The following is a 20117-nucleotide window of genomic DNA, read 5'->3' as shown; positions in this document are numbered from 1 at the left end:
TGGGGACAGTCAAGGCCCCCAGCCCTGCTGAGGTCACCCCGGGGGACAGTCAGGGTCCCAGAAGCCCCCCTCACAGGCCAACTGGGACATCCCATCCTGGGGCTGTTAGCACAAAGCTCAAACCCAGTGTCACTGAGACTCTCCTAAGTGGCCCCTGACCCTCTGACCCCCAAACCAGGCTAAATCCAGCTGGGGCACACCGTTGACGACACAGGGTCCAGCAGCCTGGATGTCCGAAGCCCAGGGACAGCCGTGTGCTTCATGCACAGAGGCAGGACTGTTGGCTGGTATTTGCCGAAACACCCTCTGAACCCAGACAAGCGGCCTGGGGTCTAAACACAGAGGCTCAGGAATAAACGGGACCCTCCCCTCTGTCCCCCCCGACACGCAGATGACCGAGAGGTCCTTGAAAGCCCTCCTTCCCGGGTGACATCAAAGCTGCCGCCTTCTCAGGAATGCACCCCTGGGCCGACGTGGCTGTGACATAAATCACCGCCTGCTGCTCTCACCCTGGGAGGATGTGTGTGAGGAAGGGGAAGGGATTCCAAGGCAGCCGTGGGCCGGGGCCGCGTGGGCACACGGCTGGGCAGTGACCCGAGTGGACCTTGGTGGGCAGACCCACCAGCAGGACAGGAAGGGACACAGCGGACGGAAGGGGGAGCCCCGTCCCCTCCAGCTCAGCCACGGGAGCGGCAGAGGCTCTGCTCTGAGCACAGCACAGAATCCCAGAACTCCAGGACGTCTTCTGAGGCCTGCGAGGAGGAATGGCCCAGTTAACCCCTGACCCCGTCGTCCCGCATGGGTATTTATCACATGCTTACTGTGTGCCCGGCACTGTGCTGATGGACAAAGATGCTGGATGCAGAGGGGAGGGAGCAGACAGCACCGAGCAGATCTGGACTCCAGCCTCCGACCTCTGCCATGGGGGAGGGGCGGGCAGAAGAACGGGGACACGGAGGTGACATTCAGGAAGACAAGGGAAAGCGCACTCGAGGGGCAGAGCCCCGGGGAGAGGAGCCGGGCATGTTTCTGGAAGGCCAGCAAGGGGCAGTGGGGTGGGGCGGGGCCGGCCCCTGAGGCTCTGGAAGGAAATCCTCGGGGGCCCCCACCCGGCTCTGCATCTTGGTGTCCCTGAAATGGGTGACAACTGTCCCTACCTCATGGGGTCGTGACAGGCACGGGGAAAGGGCCTGGAGCAGAGCCTGGGTGGACACGTGCTCTCCGCCACGTCAGCGAGGAGTGATCAGACTGTTTAATTAGGGAGACGACGCATCAAGAGGCCAAAGGACCCGGACGCAGAATCCCATCCTGAGGCTTGCCCTGGATGGGTTTAGTCCAGTGTCCTCCCGGGCGGGAGGAGTTTCCTGCCACCCCCTAGGGTAACAGGGTGACCGCGAGTGAAACCCTCTCCCTGGGGCCACTGCTCGGCGACGTTGCTACTTCTTACCCATCACACTTCACTCGGAACCCTGCAGGCAGAAGGCGCTTCTTAATAGATGCTGTGAAGTCAAGGAAGCAAGAGAAAGGACCCAGTAATAAACAGGCAAACCAAGCCATTCCGCCCTCGAGGAATCCACAGGGCGGACAAGCCTGAGCTCAGAAGCCAGAGCACCGGGTTCGAATCCCGACTCACCCCTCGCCCGGGTCTAGAGCAGGGCTCCTCCACCTCCACCGCAGACACGAGGACCATTCTCCGTGGGGGGCGTCCTGTACCCTTGGAGGACGCAAGGCAGCACCCATGGCCTCCAGCCACGAGCACCCCACCCCCAGCTGAGACAACCAAAAACATCTTTGGATACTGTCATGTGTCCCCCGGGGGCAGAATCACCCCCGCTGAGAACCTCTGGGCTAGAAACTTTCATGTCCCGTACCACAGTCTCTCCATTTATGAAATGGGGATGTACAGCTGCCAGGAGGATTGGGGTAGCAGTGTAGAATCATCTGGAACAGTACAGCACGTTAAGTGCCCAATAAGTACTATCTACAGGTCGCTGCTGTCCTGAGGGTCCTAGAAATAAGTGGATCACACCCAAAATGAGAGCAGAGCAACCAACGCATAAACAAGGCACCGAGGAAGCTTCCGAGAAGATTGACGGTCACTGTCCAAGGAAGTTGGGAAAACTTCCAGAACCTTCCGACAGCAGGGACAGCGCTGGGCTGGGGGTCCTGAGGGAGGCAAGGACAGAGGGACGGCAGGTGCGGGGGTGGGGAGATGGGAGGAACGGGCTACATCCTTGGGGAGCTTAACCAAAAGCAAAGCCAAAACCAAAGCTACAGGCTGTTCACAGGCTGGAAGACAGAGGGGCCAGAACCAAGGAACCCGGCACGCATGCTTGTCACACATGACAGTCGCTGAGCTGAGCCTCGATGCCTCCAGTCCTTCTGTCCCCGTTCCCTTCAGAGTGGGGTCCCCTGCAGACCCCCGCCAGGCCCCCATGCAGAGCCATGAGAAGGGGAGATGCCTTCTCCCTACAAGGAAGGGGAGTCCTCTTCCCTGGGGCCTCGGAGCTTCCCTGAGGCCAAAGGGGACTGAAGAAACACAGGGGAGCTGTCGGGGTATTTTTCCAGCATCAAATCCATGAGCTTTTCCTGAAATTAACTGATACCTTCCTTCACCCAGCTCGTCTCCCGTCTGGCAACACAGGAAGCCAGGGTCCTCCGGCGGCCTTGGGCCCCTTCCAGCTTCCCGCCTGCCAGGCCCGAGCTTGGCTTACCAGGGAGCAAGTAATAAAACCCTGGCGACGACAGCACGGCTTTCACCACGAATAAATGGGCTCAATTACCTGCACCAAGAGAGCAGGGCTTCAAAGGAAGAAAGGAAGAAAGAGAGGAAGGGGGACCGAGTAAAAAATAATCAGTCTGAATCAGTCTTATCTCGGAGGGAAATACATATGATAATTCAGTACCAAAGACATTCAAATTAGTCCCCTGCCAATTAAGACATTTCAGTGGTGATGACACAGTGGGTCATTCCCAGGCATAATTTCTCTAGAAATGACTCTGGCGATGAAAACAAAATTTGAGAACTCTGGAAGTCCTTTCCACCCAATGGGTTGAGGCCTCTTTGGAGGGGATCCAGGGTCCGTGGGTCCCTAGCGGCCTCTACTTATCCTGCCCAGACATGGCCCCAAGCTCACATCCGGGACTTCTGGAAGCCAGGACTGCTGCTGCAGCCACGAGACAAGCTGGTGTCCTCGACCGAGGTAGACCCCACCCTTCAGACCCATCTTCAAGATGAAATCACCAGATTCTGGGGGTGCTTAGGGGTGTCCCCCACCAGGTCCCCACCACTACATGTCTCCACCAGGGAGAGGGCCAGTCACCTTGGGTGGCCCACCTGATTGGGCAGGGGTAGGTCTGCTACATACACTGGCTGGGTATACAGCAGGCACTCAACTAATACTCGTGGAGCGAGTGAATGACTGCTCACTGGCTGACTCCCTGGAGGGCACCAGGCTCTTTCCCGGGGCCCGGGGCTACGGCTTCCCCACTTGAAGCAGGAGTCATCCGCAGAAGCACTCCCCATCCAGGCCATGTGGCAAGAGGGGGGGACAGGGATACCAGCCCCTCCACTGTGAGGGAGGTCGACTGTGCTGCGGCTGGCACACCTGGTCAGGCACTTCAGAAGAGGCCGAGGTGCCACCTCAACGCCGTGCAGAGGGAAGGGGAAGGGGGGGCGGACCCCCACCTGCGTGGCACGGCTCCTTGGCACAACCAGAGCCCCCTGACAACTCAGGCGTGGGCTTGGGGGCTGGAGTCTCCTTTGCCTTCCTTCCCCGCTCACCACCAAGCTCCAGCGTAGCCAGGAATTTAGGGTTAACACTTGAGAGACCGCGGGGAAGAGATCTCCAGAGCCGGACAGAACGGATGGACAGGCAGACAGACACAGACGGGCGAGGGGAGGGGAGACACAGGCAGGCGATCAAGCCTTTCTCGCCGCAGCGGTGCCAGCAGATTATAACCAGGCTGGTGCTCAGACGTGGCAAGCCGGGGCGCACACCCATCTCCCCAGGCTGCCCAATGCCCCCTCTTCTGGCTGGGGCTCCTCCTCTTCAGATGCAAAGCACCACACGGGCGCCTTCCTCTCTCTGTGCTCCCACCCCAGGCTTACTCCCTTCCTGCTCGATGAATACCTGTTAATACTGTAAGCCCCGTCCTAAGCTCCATCAGTTGCGCTGCGTCCCACACGCACAGAAACCATTTCTCCACTGTTTACACCGAACACGTCAACCGAGGACACAGTCCGCGGAAGACTCTCAAAACCACCTCTGGGATGAATCAGGTCCCACCCAACCTCAGAGAACTTTCCAAAAAGACAGACGGTCACCATCTGCCACAGTACACTTGTTTGTCAAGTGAGCCGTCCTTCTATGTAACAGGCCATCGAAGACCAACGCAAGAGCATATGTTTCTGTACTGCTCTCGGCGGGTTTTTTATTTTTAAAAACAACCATTGGCTGCCTTTAGAGCAATTCATCTTTGTGACAAATCAGGACGTCTCGAGGTAAGTGTATCTTCAAGGCAGAGAAGATGAGTAATTTCTACAGTGACAATGAGGCATGAAAAAACCAACAGTCTTTCCAGACCCAAGTGATCAGTGGCTCACAACTTCTATCTCAGTTATTATACTGTTTTCCAGTAACCAATTAAACTCGAAGTCCGGAATGAACTGCTTTAAATTTGAAGCCACTTATAAAAAGCACATGTCATTACATACACGCAGGTTTTTTAGGTGGCTCTGGCACTATCCTCCTCCTCCTACTGTCCTTATAAAGAGAGTGGCTTAAGTGGCACGGGATCAGTAGAGACCTCGGGGCTGTGCTCAGCAAGCAGAGCCAACGCCCAGGCCCATGGTCCATCCTTTGATCCTGTCCCCGAGGAGGGAAGTGGACAGAGGAGACCACCCGACACCCTCCGACCTGCGGACTGGGAGCCTCGTGTGAAGCAGAGGTGACCTGGGGCCTCCCCACCGCCTGTGCCGCCCCGGGACCCGCGAAGGGTGACACGTACCTGTGAAGTCCTCCTGACACTCGCAGGTGTAGCCGCCCTCCCGGCTGCGACACCGGCCGTGGGCACCGCAGGGGCTGGAGTAGCACAGGTCAATCTCGGTCTCGCAATAGTCGCCGGTGAAGCCGGGCGGGCAGCGGCAGCGCAGCCCGTTGACGGGATGGATGGGCCGGAAGAGCACGGTTGGGGAGCTGATGAAGGGGGCCGAGCTGTCGAACTTGAGCACCGACACGCACTTCATGTAGTTCTCGCACGGCTCCCGCAGACAGATGTTGTCGTCGAAGGGCAGGACGCGCTGGGTGGACACGGCCGTCAGCAGCGTCCGGTTCAGGTAGATCTGCTCCTGTAGGTCCTCCGAAGGGAAAAACTTGTCCCGGACGCCTCCGGGGAGCAAGGCCGAGAAGGTCACGTTCAGGATGTTGGAGCTGACGTCCGTGTCGTTCTGGATGTTGAAGACGAAGACGGCGTCCTTCGTGGTGGACAGCACCGTGGCCACCCCTTCCACGAAGCGGGACAGCAGTGGGGACAGGAACTTCTCCTGCGACATGTTCTCCAGGCGGACGGTGATGCTGTTGGTCAGCATGTCGTCCGTGATGACGGTGACCCGCAGGGTGCAGAGCGCCGCCACGCTGTGGATGCCGTCTGCGAGACACAAGGGGGTGTCACTCGGAGGCCTGCCTGCCCGGTCCCCACCCCGGCCCGACCGGGAACAACACCCCCGAGCCCCATGCCCTGCCCCACCCCACCCACGACCACCACCGTGACCCCACGTCCCAGACCCCCTTCCCCTCCTTCCACACTCGGCTCCCATCATGCCCGTCAAGCTCAGAAGCCCCCAGTGGAACCCCCCAACTGCTCATCAGGGCGTCTCAACAACCACCACGATCCAGCCCCCCAGCCTCACACGCTTTGCTCCAGACACGTGGGGAGGCAGAGCCCCTGTTTTACCTCCTCTGCACCTGTTCCAGCCACTAGGTGACCCTGCCCATCCCCCAGCCCAGCTCAGACCCCACAGTGTCCAGCGCGGTCCAGCCCAGGTACGGCCTTGTCTTGTGCAATGCTGGCGGCTTCACTGCTCTTATCTGTGCCCTACTCATCTGCAGGCGCCCAGCACACAGGACAGGACAGCACGTGCTGCTTCAGAAAGACGCACGAGAGGATGGTGCATCTCAGCCAACACAGGTGACCCGCTCATGAAACGAGGCACTTAGGACTTGGGGACTGGAAAGGGTGGGGTATTTGGGTTATCAGGTAGAGCACACCATAGGTTCCGCGCCCAGAACCAGAGAAGCTGTCCAGGGGCCGCCACAGGGGCTCTGCTCACGATGGCCACAGGGCGGCATCATCACCTCCAGGGCAGCCCTGATAGATGCAGCCACGCTGCCCAGCGGGCCTTCACCTGCCTCCCAGTGCCCGCCCCCCAAATGTGCTCTGGGACCCGAGAAAAACCTGGCAAAGTTCACATCCTTCTGGCTCAGCTCAGGTCCGTGTCCCTGCAGCCCTGATGGATCCCCCCATGAGCACACCCACCCCAGTTTCCATGAGGCATCTGGGCAAGCCTGTGAGCCCCCGGCGGGTCCCACCCCTCTCAAAGCTGAAGCCTGGCGGTGCCCACCCGAAAGGCAGCCTTATTTCCGGCTTATTTCCGGGAAGCTGCAGGAAAGTCTTAGGACCCCTGAGAGGATGCAGTCAGGTGACAAAACTTGGAGGCCATCTTGTCACTCTGGACCCAGCACAGTCCCCACCAAGGCACAAGCTTGCAGGGAGCCCTTAGAACAACGGGAAGCAGAAGCACAGAAGCTTCTGCGCCTGGGACTGTCTGCCTCACTCAGGAGCCATAAGCCCCTTTTGGCAGGGGACACCGTGCGTCACACAACTTGTCCAGACAACGGAGAAACGTAACTGCTCCACAAGTCAAAACACATTCAGCGGCAAACCTGAGATTCCGAGAGATTCTGAGAGAACCAGCATCACCCCATTTGACAGGTGACAAAAACTGAGACCCTGGGAAGTCAAGTTTCACACCCACGAACACATGCTTGGTGGAGGGGGGCCCTGGCTTCCCCCCAATAATGACGACCATCGCCTAGTAGGTCAGGCACCGAGCACTCCATCTGGTCCTCACGATAACCTGGCAAGGCCATATTTTTTTTTTTTTGGCTGCACGGCTTGCAGGATCTTCGCTCCCCAACCAGGGATTGAACCCAGGCCCCCGGCAGTGAAAGCACGGAGTCCTAACCACTGGACCACCAGGAAATTCCCCGGAAGGACCAAATCTGAAAGAGGAAATAATATTTGTATGACCTCGTTGTGGGGAGGGCACCCCAAAGGCTGGTGTAAAACCCAAAGCCCGGCGAGGTAAGGGCTCAGCTCTGTGTGCAGCTCCCGCAGCGCAAGGTGGATGCTGGGACCGTATCTGCTGCTCAAAGGGCCGCTACTCAGCCATAAAAGGGGATGAAACTGGGTCATGTGTAGAGACGCGGATGGACCTAGAGACTGTCATACAGAGCGAAGTAAGTCAGAAAGAGAAAAACAAATATCGTGTATTAACGCATATACATGGCATCTAGAAAAATGGTACAGAGGAACCGGTTTGCAGGGCAGAAATAGAGACACAGACGTAGAGAACAAACGTATGGACACCAAGGGGGGAAAGGGGGGGATGGTGGGATGAACTGGGAGATTGGGATTGACATGTGTACATCGATACGTATATAATAATAACTAATAAGAACCTGCTGTATAAATAAATAAATAAATAAAATAAAATTCAAAACAAAACAAAACAAAGGGCCAGTGGCTGGAATAAGTAATGAGGAAAAGAAATTAAGGCAAAAGATGGCACAGCCCATACAGCAGGAAGCCTCAGAGATGGCACCACCCTCCTCCCCTCCCCCACACGCCGGCTACACCCAGGCAACAGGGCACATTTATTCACACTGTGGCCACAGCAGTCGTCCTAAAACATTGGGATGTCCTAAAACGTCCTAAAACACTGTGGCCACAGCATTTATCCTAAAACATCACACCACTCCCTTGGGGCCCCCAATGGCACCCAGGATAAAACCCATACTGCCTACCCCATCTTATGGTCCTATGTGGTCCGTCCCCGTCACCCTCCCTTGTCTTAGAGACACCTCCCTGCCTCAGGGCCTTTGCACACTTCATCTTCCGCCTGGAACACCACCCTCCTTGTCGCCGGTGGCTGCTCCCGGGGCCACCCGGGTCTCAGCTGCATGTCCCTCAACAGAGGGGCCCTCCGCATCCCCCATGCTCTGCCACATCCTCACTTTAACTCCCTCACAGGAGCGGCCGCAAGCTGCTTTTATTTGTTCATATCCGTCTCTCCCCGCAGTGAACCCAGGAGGACCAAGAACTTGTAGATCTTGTTCCTGCTGTGCCCGTCACTTCTAGAACAGTCTCTGGCACTCAGAAGCTCCTGGATAAACATTCAGGGAAGGGAGGGAGGGAGGGGAGAGTCCCTCTTCCAGTGGCATCTCTTTAACCCCAAGATTGACACTGGCACAAACAGCATCAGAGACTCCATTTTTCCATCTAAGCTATTTTTCTGTGGGTGTTTCTTTTCTCTTTTTTTTTGCAAAGGCCCATTACAATAATATAGGATACAGGATATTGTTTGTTTCCTGGTGGCAGTTGTTATGAAACATCCTTTTAATCTTAAACCACACACAAATTTGCTCTGGTCCAAGATTCGAGGGTCATGCTGATTTTAAGCTCAAAGTTCAGGCCGCCTGGGCATGCTACAGGCTATTCTGCCCTCTCCCTCCCCGGGGATGGGCAGGGAGCCCAGGAAGGCACGGCACGGAGGAATGCCCAGGAACAAGGAGCCACGTAATGACCAGAAAATAGCATTAAATATTAACTCACGTCAAACGTGCTGGAAAATAAAATACGCACCTTACTGTTAATTTTACAATTAATTTCTTTCAAGACCATGGACCGTCCTGGCCTACCAGGTCCTGGAGACAATGAATACGCTCTGTGCTTAACTCATCTGGGTTGGATTTCTGATTCGCCACGAGCACGAATGCGACTGCCCATCAACAGGGAGCCACTGAAATAAAGGACGGCTGTTCTCACCCTGTAGCTCGGCTCAGCGAAACCCACTAGGTGACACTCGCCTCCACTGGTGTCAGGGCAGATCCAGACAACATGATGTTAAAAGGGAAAAGTAAGTCACTTTTCACACGAAACAAAGAAATATGTTTGCACACAAATGCAGAGAGCCGTCGGCAGGGACAGCAAAAACTTCAGTGCTGACGGTGATTCTATCTGGGTCGCTGACTTTGCTTTTAAATAAACTTTTTATTTTGGAGCAGTTCTAGATGAACAGAAAAATTGCGAAGACAGTGCAGAGAGGTCCTGTACACCCAGCACCCAGGTTCCCCTGCAATTAATACTATTGTGACGTCAGTGTGAGGTATTTGTTAGAACGAATGAGGCAATACGGACACATTATTAACTGAAGCCCATACGCCACTCATATTTCCTTGGTTTTACCTACTGTCTTTCTCTGTCCCAGGACCCCACAGGACATGAGTCGTCCTGTCTCCTTGCTTCTCCGGCTGTGACGGACTTTCTCAGACTTTCCTTGTTTCTGATGACCCTGACCGTTTGGAGAAGTACTGGTCAGGAATGTTGCTGACATTTAGGTGATTTTCGCTTTTTCCCCTAAACTTTCTTGTATCGCTTTATTCTCCTGCCCGAGCATCCATTCGGTTTATCACTTAGAAGGCTGTTTTCATTTTGGAAAACACGGAGCTCACCCAGGGCTCCCCGCAACCTGTGCTGTAGGCACTTCGTCCATGGCTGAAAACAACACCGCCGGAACCAACGCCTCCAAACCGGGCCAGCACAGTTTCCATGGCTTTCCCTAGGAAAGGTGAGTCCCCTCATTGTCCCTAAGTCACAGCGGGAAAGAGACAGAACAGATGGCAGGGCAGGGCTGTGGGGTGCCCACCGGCAGGTGCTTCCCGCAAAACCCCCGACGGTGCAGGCAAGGGGGGCTTCGCAGGTCTTCACGGAGGGTGGGGCCTGTCCATGCGTCCAGCTCTGGTCAGAGGACAGCCGTCGTCTACAATCTCATCCCTGTGGCCCGCTCAGCCCTGGGGGTCTCAGTGCCCAAGGAGCCGGTGGCCCACAAGGGGGCAGGGGACAGAGTCGAGTTTGCAAGAGGCAAGACAGGAGGACCCCAGGAGGCAGCGGGGAGGGCAGGGTCCACGGGGAATGGACCTTGTCACACAGTGGCGTGCAACCATCTTCCCAGCACAAAATGCGAAAAAGCAGCAAGGCCTGGCCAGTCGGTGGCGGGAGGCCGTGTCAGTCCCGGGGCTGCACCACAGCCTGAGGCTCATATAACTGATCCCCTCACAGCCTGGAGGCCAGAAGTCCAAGATCAAGTGTCAGCAGGGTTGGCTCCACATGGGGTCTCGGAGGGAGAATCCGTCCCGTGGCTCTGTCCCAGCGTCCAGTGGCTGCTGGCAGTCGTTGGTATCCCCAGCTGGCAGATGCCTCACTCCCGTCTCTGCCTCATCGTCACGTGGCCTCTCCCCACGTGAGTCTGTGTCCGGATTCCCTTCTAAAAAGGTCACCCGTCGTTGGATCAGGATCCACCTGAATCCAGGAGGTGTCAATGCTTAGCTTGATCACATCTGCTCAGATCCAACCTCCAAATAACACCTATGCTGAGGTTCCAGGGGGCCGCGAACTTGCGGGGACGCTACTCCACCCCGGACAGATGGGAATGTGGGTTGGGGGAGACAAGGCCACGGGGGCAGGGGAAGGTCCTCTGATGCTGCTGCCTCTTGGACCCTTGGCGTAGGGCAGTGGGGGGTGGACGCGGGGGAAACGTCCATGGTGTAGACCTCGCTGACCTGGACGGTGCCCCACCACCGCCCACAGCGGCTCCGCACCGACACCTTCCGCAGTGCCGCCCCTCCAGCCCTCGTCACAGCCCGCGAGGGACACCTCTGCTGGTCCTGCACAGATGAGGACACCAACGCACAAGGAAGTTGACCAGCAGGCCCGGCCGAGGTCACTCGGGCAGCAAGTGGCAGGCCCAGACCGACTGAGCCTGAGCCCCTCCAACGGTGGGCAGAGGGTCCAGAGGACTATGGTCCTGGCTCGGAGGGTCCACGTGGAAAGAGGCCGGTTTCTGACCCGTTATACACCTGCAGCCTTGGGCACAACGCGGTGAGGCAGGGCCACCAGCAGTTGGAGATGCAGCAGTGCCAGGAGGGACCAGCACCGCACGCCAGCGTCTTGGTCACCCCACTCCACACGCACCGTGGTCTAACTTGCGGGGCATCTCCATCTCCTACCGCCAACGCCCTGCCAGGCCTGGCTGGCACAGCCCGTGACGCCGCAGTAGGCCGGCTGGGCCACATCCACTGGGCACTGTTTGCCGTCCAGCCGGTTTGACACAAAGGCTGCCCTCCTGCCCCCTCCCAGGCCTCACCAGGGGCAGGGAGTGCCTGCCGGGTGCGGGGGGGAACGGGGGACTTTGAAGTGGTTTCCTTTTGGGGCAGCAAAAGCTGAACCGAGAACCTGTGACTCAGGACAGGGGCTCCCTTCCCGGGAACAGGGTGATGGGGGTTCGGGGGACAGTAGGGCAAATGCTGGTGTCAGGCCTGGCGGGCACGCTGGCCTGAGAAGACGCTGCTTGTCCTGCCCCATCCAGGGAGGAGGGGCCTCAGGTCTGAAGGGGAGGGCCCCATTCAAGCACCAGCATCTCAGGCAAATCAGACGATGCACTTGCTCTCGACGCATCTACGGTCCCTCCTTCCCTGTCCCCACGCATGCCGGGACCTCGCCGACAGTGGCAGCCCACGCCTTGGGTTTCTCCTCCTTTGGAACCTATGTCCTCGCCCTGTCATTTCTACCATCGTCTCCCCTCAAATTGCTGGAGGCGGGGTCCTCACAGCCCCTCCCCTGCAGGCCCCAGGCAGCCCCCCAAAGCCCACCCCCACCCAGGAGCCTGGGCCTGGGGAATGCTCCCGACACAGTGCTCAACCCCTAACTCCCATTTCAGGGGACGTTCACTCCTACAGGGCCCCGAGCCGGGGCCCGCTGCACCAGGCCCTTCACCTTAATATCTGAGGCCCTCGGCCACTCTTCCTTCACCTGAAATGACCTCGAGCCCCCCCACCCTGACTCCTCCCCCGGCCCCCTCCTCCAGCCGTGCCCTATCTTTGCATCCACACCCCCCTCAGAGGAGGAGCCAGGCCTGGGATCCAGGCGTCAGTGGGGACCCCAACCTGCCTTGCGGGGGGGCACCTGGGCCAGTCCCCTCAACCTGGTACCTGCTGGTCAACCAAGACAGCTCGCGGGGGGCACTTCCCTGGTGGTCCCGTGGTTAAGACTCCGCGTTTCCAAAGCAGGGGGCGCGGGTTGAATCCCTGGTCGGGGAACTAAGATCCCTCATGCCATGCAGCGTGGCCAAAAAAAAAAAAAAAGGGAAAGACAGCTCAGGGGGCTCAGGATCAGGCAGCATTTACAACCCACCTCTCCGGGGTCCCGGGCCTCGCCACCAGTCTACTCACTGCACACGACGCATCTAGTTTACATGTGAAAACGAACGCCCCAGACTATCCCAGGAGCTCTGAGGCACACACATGGCTCTTTTAAACACCAAACGCTGGCTCCCTGATGGAAGGGCGATGCCCCTCGCCAGGGGTGTCCCGTCCAGGACCCTCGTCTCCGCTGCCCCTCCTGAGAATCCCAGCGGCAGCAACAGTGCCCTTCCTCCCTGCGTCCCCAGCGTCCACCCGCGCGGGTCCTCCTACTTCCGCTGTGACATCAAGAGGATGAAACGGGAGGCTGGGCCCACGTCCCCACACCTACAGACGCACCCACGCACAGCAGCTTCAGGTAAGCTGTGTGCAGAGCACCCAGCCGCCCAGCTGCGCTCGACAGACGATCCGACCCACCACGTCGGGGGATCCGAGTGCCAGAAACATCTTCGGGAAGGATGAAAATGACGCGTTACATATATTTTTGTGACGGGGCCATGTCACGACCCCTCCCCAGTCCCGACCTCGTGCCCGGTCTCCCCCTTAACTTTGTCAGGGGCTCCTAGGAGCAAGCCCTGCTCGGCCCATCTGTAAGGGGGGCAGCAGCAAGGGCACCCCCGACGAGGATGCCAGGAAAACCCCCAAGACACTGGGCAGGAACAGCCGGCAAGCGCCCTCAAGCACTCGGAAAGCACTCAGTCAACTCTCCATGTGGCTACCATTCTTAGTAACCACCCCAAATAAAATATAACCAGGTGCAAGAAACTTGCCATAGCCGTGAGGGCCAGGAGGGAAAGAACAAACCCCCTGTGAACGTGGGCCCAGGCCAGGCTGCAGGGTCCCCTCAAGTCATCCCAAAATCGGGACATCACTGCTCCAATCAAATGGCAATGCACACACGGGCACCAGGAAGCCCACGCATGGGTAAAGGATGAGCAATTTGATGCTCCGCTTTGAAATATCTACAGCTTCAAATCCACAGTCATTGAAATTAAATATGTGATTTGATCTTGCCACATTATTCTGTTTCCAAGCACGCTTATGGACCCAGCATCCTTCCTCCCCTCCAAAATTATAAAATTCTAGCAATGACAAGAAATTATTCTCTCCCAAGATATGGACAGAGGAGAAGAAGCTACATCTCCAGACCATCAGGATCAAGTGAGTCAAATACGCACGAGGCACATTAGGAAATGCCTGGCCTCAGGAAGCATGAGGACTGGGGAGACCTTACAAAGGAGGGGGATCCTGGCACCGGCTACGATGCGGATGGACCTCAGGACAGTGTGCTGAGCAAGAGAAGCCAGTCACGAAAAGACAGATAACCGTGTGATCCCACGGAGATGGGGTGTCCAGAGTGGTCAGCTTCACAGAGACAGCGAGCAGACAGTGGGTGCCAGGGGCTGGGGGAGGGATATCGGGGGTTAGTGTTTAATGGGGACAGAGTCTCACTTCTGCAAGATGAACAAGTCCAGGAGACGGACGGTGGTGATGGTCACACAACAGTGTGAACAGAGTTAACGCCACGGACCTGTGCACCTAAAAACGGTTAAATGGCAACTCTGATGTTATGTAAATTTTACTACAATTATAAATAAATAAAAACATGAGTACATAAATAAACATAAAGGGAGAATGAAGAAATGAGAAAACAAGCAGCCAAGATCCCTAAAGCTTCCTTCTCTTGTCACTCCCACTTTTATTATTTACTCTAAAATTGCCTGATAGAGGATAACACTGATTCAGCAATGCGCTCTCCTAATGTCATGTATGAAATAAAGCTCCTATCCCAAGGCCGAAGTTAGTATCTAATGCAGCATTCCACACCATTAAGTTGTTCCATGAGAAGCAGCTCGTCATGTCCATGCTGGATGGAACCTTCTGGAAGGCTGAAGTTGTACCAGGCCCCACTCCCAGGCGAGGGCTGGGAGCAGAACGGCCTTTGCCTTCACAGCTGGGCGCCACCTTCTGACCCGCGATGATGGTGAAAACGCTGAGTTACTGCTTCGGGGGAGCTAGAGCCACCACCAGCTGTTTACACCGTCAACTAAACACTGCGAAAGAAACCAGCACATGCCCGCAATGAAAACACACCGGCCGCCGCCGGCTCCGATGGGATCACATCGAGAGTTTCGTCAGGGACCTTTGTCGTTCCCGGGTTTTGTTTTATTTCAAGTACTGGCTGAACAATACGTAGGCATCGTTGGCCGAACAGGAACCCAGAATTCTGATCTCACCACACTCCTTGTTGGGGACTTGTGGTGATCACCAGGCCTGACCCAGAGGCTGTGTTAGGATTCGGAGGAGAAAAGCAGTGATGCAGGGCCTCTGGCGTCAGGGCGGGCCCCCTCCGCCGCGGGCGGCAGTGTGGACACTCAGGGGCTGGCGGGGGATAACTTGAGGCCTGGGGCCGGCCCAGGCGCTAGAGGATGCCAAGCAGCACCCCAATGCCAGTTAGTCAGCCCTCCCCGTCTCCAGCTGTCACAACCACAAACGTCTCCAGACATTGTCAGATGTCCGCCGGGGACACAACCACATCCAGGTGACAGCCCTGCTCTAGGAAACAACACAAAGGTTTCTGGACTTGTCCTCCGGCTTAAGACTCTTGGGGAGAACCAGGAGCCCGGGCAGCAGCTGGGCTTGGGGTTCCGCACCCCGGGGCTGCCAGGCCGGCCCGGGGGCTCCACACCTCCTGCAGTGCGGCTGGGGCTTCCCTCCGCCGTTGGGGCCAACAGGGAGCCCGTCCAGCCTCACTTTTCCCTGCCAGAGCCAGAAAGGGCACCTTCTGCTCTGTTCTAGGAAAATGGGCAAAGTTCCCCGAGGCAAAGACTTAAGCCCAAAGTGGATTTAAAAGAACTAGCGATCGGCCTGGCCTGCCGGCACGATCACGTGGCCCCGGACACCTGCCGAGGGACGCTCACATGTCCTCCGGCCCTGGGCAGGTCCAGGAGCGGCTGTCAGCCCAAGAGAGCTGTGGGCAGTAAAGACGCGATTTTTAACAAATGCACCACCTCAACCCAGCCTGCGGGCCGCTGAGCCCAGGGGCCCTGCTGGGTCCCCCAGGCCTCTTCAGTCACTGCAAGCAGCCCACAGCCAGCCCAGGGACACGGGAGGGCCAAGCACCAGTCTGGAACATTCCAGGCTCTGGCTCCAAAAGTGCCATCTGCCACCCAGCTGGGCAGAGGCCACCAAGCTCCTGCAGCCGCTTGGATGGTCGGAGTGGCTGGTGACCCGGGCAGCCCTGGCAGGTGACCTTGGGTAAGGTGGTAAGTACACCCATGTGCCATTTCTCCTCCTTCTCTCCTCGGCTGGAGGGGGTCCTGCACATGCGCACCTGCAGGCACTGGTTCAAGAACGCTCCCTGGGCTTCGTTTAGTTCTGGAAGTTTCCAATTCTCCAACACTGCATATGGACTCTTGTTTGGCCTTGACCTCGTGCTCACTGACAGCGCCTCTGAAGTCCTGACTATCTCCAGGAACCACTGGTGACAGAGGCCCCCCCCCCCGCCCCCCGCACAGTTCCTCTAGAACAGTGGCTGCTGGAGAAAACCCGCAATCTGGGCCTGGAAGTGTCGCCCGTCACCCGGTGGGGCAGACGCCATAGAGGCTCCTCAACCAGAGGAGGCCCCGCCTTTGGGGAAATGCTTCCTCTGATGCCACAGAAGAGAGTGAAAGAAAGAGGAGTGATGACGGACACCAGGTCACAGAGATGCCACGCTGCCAGCTGTGAAGGCGGGGGAAGGGGCTCCGAGCCGGGGGTGGAGGTGCCTCTAGCTGCTGGAGAAGCCCGGAAGCAGGGTCCCCCCAAGCCTCCAGAAAGGAGCGCAGCCCTGCCACAGCGTGCTTGCATCCCGGAGAGACCGTGTTGGGCTTCCAACCTAGTGAATGGTGAGAGAGTAAATCTGGGTTGTCTCAAGCCACTGTGCTGGTGGTAATCTGTTATAGCAGCGACGGAAGACCTGATTCTCTGAGGTTACCATAACCTTGATACCAAAATGACACAAGGAAGAAAAAGTACAGGCCACATCACTCGTGAACATAAAGGCAACAATTCTTAAAAGAGGAAAACGAAAACTACATCTAATAATGTATTAAAAAAGACAATGTATCAAGACCAAATTGGATTTATCTCACGAATTTAACATTTGAAAATGTATTAACATAACACAACCCTTAAAAAAAAAAAACACATATTTGAACCTCAATAAATAGAGGAAGAGATTCAATAAAATTCCTCAATCACTCATAATAAAGATGCTTGGCAAACAATGTAGAGACAGGTCCTTCCTTAAAATGATGAAGGCATCTCTCAAAGTCCAACAGCAAACATCACACTGAACAGTGGTGCCCACTATGTCCTTTTCCAAGTTGTACTGAAGGCCTAATCAGTGCAATGGGAACGAATGAATGGAAAAAGATATCATATCATTATTCATAGATCATATGACCAACAACACAGAAAACTCCACAGGCTCTACAGGCAATTTGTCAGAATGCATCAGAGTGTTTAACAAGGTGGCTAAAAATCAAGACAGAAAAATCAAATACATTTCCTATACCAGTCTCATAAAACGTAATTTAAAAAATCTCATTTACGGTAGAGCAAAAATATGCTGCGCTTAAGCACAGATCTAATAAAAGACATAGAAGCCCTTTATAAATAAAAAGATTAAATTAAAAAAACTATTATTGGCAGAAATGAAGACAATCCATCCATATTCATTGATAGCAAGAGCCAGTATGGAAAGGGTAGCAGTTCTCCTCAAACTGACTTAAAGATTCACTGCCATTCTTATCAAGATCCCTACAGGGTCCTTCATAGAACTGGCAAGATAGTCTCTAATCCACATGGAAGACAGGCCAGGCCAGGAAAAGGCAGGCACGCCCGAAAAACAGGGGAGCGGGACAGCTTGTAGGAGATGTGACTGCTCGTCCGAGTCTACAGAAACAAGAGGGGATTGACACGGAGCAACCTACAGACCCACGGGCAGGAGAGAGCCCAGAAGCAGACCCACGTGTACATGAAAATGTGACACGTCACAGAGCCGGCTGCTGGGAGAGAGGAATATTCCATAAATGGGCCCGAGACCGTCTGTACGGAGGACAAAATGACATTGGATCCCTACCTCACACTGAACACAAAAAGCAATTCCAGGAAATGAAGGACTTAAATGTGAAAGGCAAAACCTATTTTAGAAGAGACTGTACAGAACTACTGTTTATGATCTGAGGCAGGAAAGGATTTCTTAAGACACAAGACATGATCTTAAAGGGAAAAAAGGTATAATTTTGACATTAACTAGAAGAACTTTACAAAGAACCTGATTTTACAAATTAATGACGAGACAAGCCACAAACTGGAACATATTTGGTCCTAAAACAAATAAAAAGATGCTCAACATCATTAGCAATCTGAGAAATGCAAATCGAAACCACAATGAGATACCAATTTATACCCACCAGATTGGCAAAAGTTAAGAAACCAGACACCAGCAAGTGATGGCAAGCACGAGAGAGGAACGGTTGTTCGTTGCTGGTGGAAAGGTGAATTGGTCCAATCGTTCGGCAAAACCCTGGAGTCCCCTAACCCTCCCGTGCCTGACGGGCAGCAACTCCCAGGGGAATCACCCCAGGGGAAGCCATGCCCTTGTGGGCCAGGAGGTGCACACAGGATATCCAAGCAGCAGAACAGATCAAGAGTGGAACGTTCACTGGATGAAATACCACGCAACAGTGAGAATGAACCAACTACAGCGTAGCACGCCAATGTGGGCGCTGAGTGGAAGGGGCAGGCCGTCAAGGAAGACACACAGCCTGGTGCCAGGTATACAGACTCCAGACACAGACACAGCCCAACGAGACAGGTCCAGATCCTTTATCCGAAACCCTTGGGACCAGGCGGTTCTGCAATTCAGAATTTTTTGAATGCGGAAAGTTATAAACAGTGCCTATTCTATCTTATGTAACAGCAGAGTCCGCCATCAAATGCATAATCCTCCTGCAGTAACGCGTGTGAATATTCACACGAACCAGGATAAAAACTGTCAACAATCTGGGACTTCCCTGGTGGTCCAGTGGTTAAAACTCTGCGCTTCCACTGCAAGGGGTGTGGGTTTGATCCTTGGTCAGGGAACTACGATCCCACACGCTGCGCAGCGCAGCCAGAAAAAAAAAAATGTCAACAATCTCATGTTGGTGTGGGTTACATTTTGCTGCCAAGTGAATTTTTGCAAAATTGACTTTGGTTTTCAGAGCTTTGGGATTTTGGAAAAGCAGCTGAGGGCTACAGACCGACGTACTGACATCTAGGACCACATGCCATGGAGTCAAAACGAAAAGCGAGGCAGGAGAGGGAGGTGACACACAGAGGGCTTCGGGGACACAGAAGGGTCTACCACACACGTGTGTTTGTTACTGTCCTTTATTATTTCATACATTTGAACTGTTTCAAAACAATAATAAAAATTCCGTAAGTGAAATGGGAGTGGGAGAGGGGGTGATTGAAAGGGGGAAAGAGGCAGGCCCGAGGTTTCTGGCTTGAATGGGAATCCTGTTCCCAGACAGGAAACTCGGGAGGAAGGTGAGGTTTTCTCTCTGTCTGGGGCGTGATGGGATTGAAGAACGTGTGGTTTAAAAACTGGCGAGGGGGCTTCCCTGGTGGCACAGTGGTTGAGAATCTGCCTGCTAATGCAGGGGACACGGGTTCGAGCCCTGGTCTGGGAGGATCCCACATGCCGCGGAGCAACTGGGCCCGTGAGCCACAACTACTGAGCCTGCGCGTCTGGAGTCTGTGCTCCGCAACAAGAGAGGCCACAATAGTGAGAGGCCCGCGCACCGCGATGAAGAGTGGCCCCCGCTTGCCGCAACTAGAGAAAGCCCTCGCACAGAAACGAAGACCCAACATAGCAATCAATCAATCAATCAATCAATAAATCTTTAAAAAAAAAAACAAAACTGGCGAGGGCTTTCCTGGTGGCGCAGTGGTTAGGAATCTGCCTGTCAATGCCGGGGACGCGGACTCGAGCCCTGGTCCGGGAAGATCCCACATGCCGTGGAGCAACTAAGCCCGTGTGCCACAACTACTGAGCCTGCGCTCTAGAGCCCGCGAGCCACAACTACTGAGCCCACGCGCCACAACTACTGAAGCCCACACACCGCAAGGAAGAGTAGCCCCCGCTCACCACAACTAGAGAAAGCCCGCAAGCAGCAACGAAGACCCAACGCAGCCAAAAATAAATAAATAAAAAAAAAAAAAAAAAAAAAAAAGGCGACAAATGCGCTGACATCCTCCCACCCACAGGTGAGACCGGTGTCCCTTTCCTCTGGAATCTGGGTGGGCCTGGGACGGCTTCAACCAATAGAAGAGGGAGGAATGTGGTTGAGTGACCCCTGGGTCACAAAAAGCCCCACGTTCCACGCTGCCGAGACAATCCCCCTCTGCCACCCACCGCCGCTGTGACCCTGCGAAAGCTCCTCGGTTTCCTCACCAGTAAAGCCAAGATGGAGGGCTCTCCTGCCCCAAGAGGCCCATGAGGACTGCGGAGCCACACGAGCCTTTGTTCTCATGACCAATGATGTC

The 20117-nt window shown here is 55.5% G+C and overlaps 1 protein-coding gene across 4 annotated transcripts in view; it reads right to left on the bottom strand.

The window, feature by feature from the left end:
• Window positions 1-20117, bottom strand: part of CELSR1 (cadherin EGF LAG seven-pass G-type receptor 1) — a 149238-nt gene that overhangs the window by 89329 nt on the left and 39792 nt on the right. For all 4 annotated transcript variants that reach the window (XM_061204270.1, XM_061204272.1, XM_061204271.1 and 1 more), the window contains exon 2: window positions 5011-5649. In XM_061204270.1, the coding sequence (XP_061060253.1) occupies window positions 5011-5649 (639 nt within the window). The remainder of the gene's footprint in view (window positions 1-5010; window positions 5650-20117) is intronic.

This window comes from Eubalaena glacialis, chromosome 11, assembly GCF_028564815.1.
Source record: "Eubalaena glacialis isolate mEubGla1 chromosome 11, mEubGla1.1.hap2.+ XY, whole genome shotgun sequence".
Lineage (NCBI taxonomy): Eukaryota > Metazoa > Chordata > Mammalia > Artiodactyla > Balaenidae > Eubalaena > Eubalaena glacialis.
Note: the sequence above shows the minus strand (reverse complement) of the source record. Positions and strands in the feature narration are given on the sequence as shown.